At 47.0% G+C, this 4,298-nt stretch overlaps 2 protein-coding genes across 2 annotated transcripts in view; one reads left to right on the top strand and one right to left on the bottom strand.

Annotated features, from left to right (window-relative positions):
• Positions 1-4,298, top strand: part of LOC106810370 — a 38,988-nt gene that overhangs the window by 29,722 nt on the left and 4,968 nt on the right. The window lies entirely within an intron of this gene.
• Positions 7-3,748, bottom strand: LOC106810372. Its single transcript, XM_014813691.1, has 4 exons — positions 3,737-3,748; positions 2,628-2,818; positions 1,072-1,149; positions 7-729 (listed from the first exon to the last, which is right to left on the bottom strand). Exons 2-4 carry the CDS (start codon positions 2,748-2,750, stop codon positions 220-222), a joined length of 711 nt encoding a protein of 236 aa, XP_014669177.1. The 5' UTR covers positions 2,751-2,818; positions 3,737-3,748; the 3' UTR covers positions 7-219.

Here is a 4,298-nt window from a genome sequence, read left to right as displayed (position 1 = left end):
CATCCCCAACCCATTCGCAGCCGCAGGACTAAACGTACGTACACGTCTTCGTCTTCACGCACGCACGCACGCACGCACGCACGCACGCACGCACGCACGCACGCACGCATGCACGCACGCACAAACGCGCGAGTACATCTTTAATACATGACCGTCTATCGGAGCCAACGATGGCAGCCGCCGCCACCGCGCGTTGTTGTCGTCGCCACGGCAACCGTGCTACATGTCTTTGTAGATGATCGTCACGGCGTCGAGGCACTCGGCGGTGTCGCGAGTCAGCACGTAGTCTCTCTGCACGCGATCGCTCTCGTTGTCGCACGCTTCCGGCCGAAGCCCGCTCGTGTCGACGTGCGGCACGCTCCCCATCCCCGTCAAGCACGCTCCTGCCACGTTCTTCTCCATCCTATCCACCTCCTGCAGCACGCGCTCCATAGGGAACTTCCCTTTCCCGTACCCTTCCGGCGTCGCCCCTGCACGCTCGTCGGCGGCCGCGCGGTCTAGGAAGAGGAGAGCCTTGACGGTCCACTCGTAGGTTTCCTTGAGTCGCGCGGCGCTGTCGCGTCCCGGGGTGTCATCTGGGCGAGCGGGGAATCCGGGGAGCGGCGGCGCGGACGGCGGGGAGGCACCGGCGAGCTCCTCCCTCAGGATGCAGTCGCGCGTCGCCGTGGCGACCTCGCTCGCAACCTCCGACCTTTGAATGACCTTCTTCACGGCTTCGTCGTGCGCGTCCTGTTTAGCGAAAAGTTCATATTCCCGCCATTAACATCATAGTTAGGTTCCTGAAAGTGACTTTACTTGAACCGAAACGTAATTCTAAATGTGTAACTGTTATGCTTTGTAATTTTTACGAGAAATGATTAAAAAAATTGTATATATATATATATTTTAAAAACGTAGAGATATCAATAGTCTATAATAGAGACTCTATTATGGACTATTGATGATATATATACACCAATTCCCCCATTAACGTCGTAGTTAGACTCCTGAAATCGCAATTTTAACCGAAATAAGGTTAAAAGAAGTGTTCTGCCATCTGATCACGCTTTGATATCAACGTCACAGGCTCACCTTAGTCTCATTGGTTGGCGTGGGTTCGTATATAGTCATAGTGACTTGTATAGTACATGTATACCCATGTTCCGTTTCCTAGAAAAAAGACAATTTTCCCTGTATTAATAATCGAGTATTGACCTTTCTCACGAAAGTTTACTCATGATCAGTAGCAGTGTGCGTACTTGAGGTAAAAGTCCATCCTGAGTATTATTGACATTAGAAAAGAGACTATGTCTTATATTGTTCTTGTTAAAAGCAGATTGTTATTGCTGCTGTACTGGACTGGTTGATAGTCGCCATCAGGGCGCGAAATTAACACCGGCCCACCGGCATATGCCGGCAAATTATTTGGAGGGTCGGTAACACTGGCAAAACACCAGCCCTCCGAGTCGGTGGTTTCAGCCGTGTTAGTAAATACCTACATTTTTATTTATAGCCTACATTATTTATAGCAAATAGCCTACATTAATTTACTGTTTTACCTGAATGATATGACGCCATAACTTATCAACATTTTACAAATTTGAAATTGCGAATGCAAGCGTGAAACATGACATTGATTTTACAAACAAATTTGTGAGGGCTGGTAAATTATAGTGAGGGCTGGTAAAAATTACGGTTACCAGCCCTTTGGGCCGGTGCCAAAAAATCTGAATTTCGTGCCCTAAACATAATATCAGAAGTAGATAATAGGGAATTCGATAGCTTAGATAGGGGGTGTCGATTCTATAAAAGTGGTTTAACCATGTAGCTGCCAGTCAACAGAAACGCCATAAATGTCCTCTATAAGCAGGTGGCTGTTATATGGAGGTTACTGCCACACACAGGTTGACTATATAAGCATATGCGATGACCATGTTGTTCTCAGGTAGCGAAGTCGTGGGCAGTCACCGCGGCGCGTGTTGACATAAGCTTACCGAAATAACCGAGCGAACCGGAGAAAACATGGGTTTTGTCATCGGCTCACCGATCACCGTATCGTTCGTTATACCTGTTCGCGTTCTTCCACGAGGCTGCGTTTCCACGGCNACTTCTGATAATATTGAACATGATAGTGTCCAGTGTGCAGTAAAAATCTGAATTTCGTGCGCTGAACATAATATCAGAAGTAGATAATAGGGATTTCTGATAATATTGAACATGATAGTGTCCAGAGTGCAGTAAACCTCTATCCGAGTCACACTCATAACATGGTCATGTACACACGTATACAATCGTAATAAGAACCTATGTAATCCCTCACGCACACTATATAAGACACACATAAGCGAAATACCGAAAGTGGCCTTAATAGACAGGTGTCGATTCTATAAAAATTGGTTTAACCATGTAGCTGCCAGTCAACAGAAACGCCATAAATGTCCTCTATAAGCAGGTGGCTGTTATATGGAGGTTACTGTCACACACAGGTTGACTATATAAGCAAATGCGATGACCATGTTGTTCTCAGGTAGCAAAGTCGTGGGCAGTCACCGCGGCGCGTGTTGACAAAAGCTTACCGAAATAACCGAGCGAACCGGAGAAAATATGGGGTTCGTCATCGACTCACCGATCACCGTATCGTTCGTTACCTGTTCGCGTTCTTCCACGAGGCTGCGTTTCCACGGCGATTGTTGGCAGGCGTCCGGTGATGACGATCGGTGACGCTTGAGCGGTGCGCTCGCCTCAAACTCTGTTGCTACTCTCACTGACATGGCTTCTGTTAGTGCTTAGATATACTTGCTCAACTTTAGCTTTGTTTTTACGTATCTCCTTGATGTAACTGGAGTATAGCAATGAGTGGCTGAATAAAGAGAAATCGGTGACTGAATACGCAGACGCTCGACGTTGCCGCGTGCGTCCGCTCTGGCAGGTGTTATAAAACTTGTGTGAGGTTAGCCCTAGTACTATAGCCCGCGGGGGCTATAGTACTAGAGCTAGTGTGAGGTTGGCTTATAAGTAAGCGGATGCGGTAGCTTGACCTGTTTGTGATGTGACGTATGTACGTGGGTGCACCTCGCATGTTCGCGCGCACGTGCACCTGCACAAACGTAAAATTTCCCGCACACGGTGCACATGCATTGGTCAGATGTATCGCCGTATAAGCTCGACAAGTCGAACAGTGAGCTTATATTTCATAATCTGCGCATGTTGCTCCGCCCAGTTATACGCGTATAGCTACAGCCGGTTGTTCACACGTCCGATATACGCGTACGAAATGCGTATAGCTATACGAAGTACGTACGAAACGCACCTTTTTTGGTCAGAATAGCTATACGCGTTTCGAACTGAGTATAGCTATACGTGGTCATTCACACGAGGAAAATTTGTCCGGAGTACGTACGAAACTGACTACCTCAGTGATCAGTGGGGGGTTTAGAGACCTTTACGCCGCACTGCACGCGTGGTGGGGGTGTATGATACCCGGCGTGTCATATATATAGCATATTGAAGAAGGTAAGATACACACGTTAGTCATCGTATGACCTTCGCACATGATCGAGATTAGTGCATAGATGATTTATAGATTAGCTTACTATATGCCGAGCCGATCTCGTTAGAATTCAGATTGATGACATAATAAGCGCGATATGTAATTCTGCGAAGAATCATGCGCAAAGAAAACCACGCCGAAAATGTTTTTCATGATGCATATAATAACGCGTCTAATGCTCAGCAGAGAAACAAAAGCAGCACTTACCTCAGCTCGTTGTTCGGTTTGTGTCTTTGCACTTGATACTGCGCTTATATGTGCTCTAGTGTGGTGTCTTCCCTTATATATCCCCGGTAAAAGTAGCTTGCGTCATTTATAGATAAAACAACATCTCTTCCGGTAATATTTGAAAGCGATGCGCTGTTGGCAGGTGTTGATTGCTATATTGATGCAAATCAATGCGGTTGTGTGCAAATCTGTCATCAGCCTTGTGGTAAAATTATTGCGTTGGTTGCAGGTAATCTTTCGTCACCACTTTCGATTGAGGTTACGTTATCCATCGAACAAAGGTAAACGCCAGCACGCCGTCGGTAAACAATTAAAAGTACGGCAAGGACCAGGCTGATCTAAAAAATGGTTTGCCGGACCGTAACCCGGCCGACCTTGTAGTAAAAACTATGTGCGTGGGGAGGAGGGAGGGAGAGGCAGAGAGAGAGAGAGAAAGGAAGAGACAGAGAGTGAGGGAGAGAGTGAGAGAGAGAGAGAGAGAGAGAGAGAGAGAGAGAGAGAGAGAGAGAGAGAGAGAGAGAGAGAGAGAGAGAGAGAGAGA

The sequence above is a fragment of the Priapulus caudatus genome, unplaced genomic scaffold (genome assembly GCF_000485595.1).
Source record: "Priapulus caudatus unplaced genomic scaffold, Priapulus_caudatus-5.0.1 Scaffold435, whole genome shotgun sequence".
NCBI lineage: Eukaryota > Metazoa > Priapulida > Priapulimorpha > Priapulimorphida > Priapulidae > Priapulus > Priapulus caudatus.
Note: the sequence above shows the minus strand (reverse complement) of the source record. Positions and strands in the feature narration are given on the sequence as shown.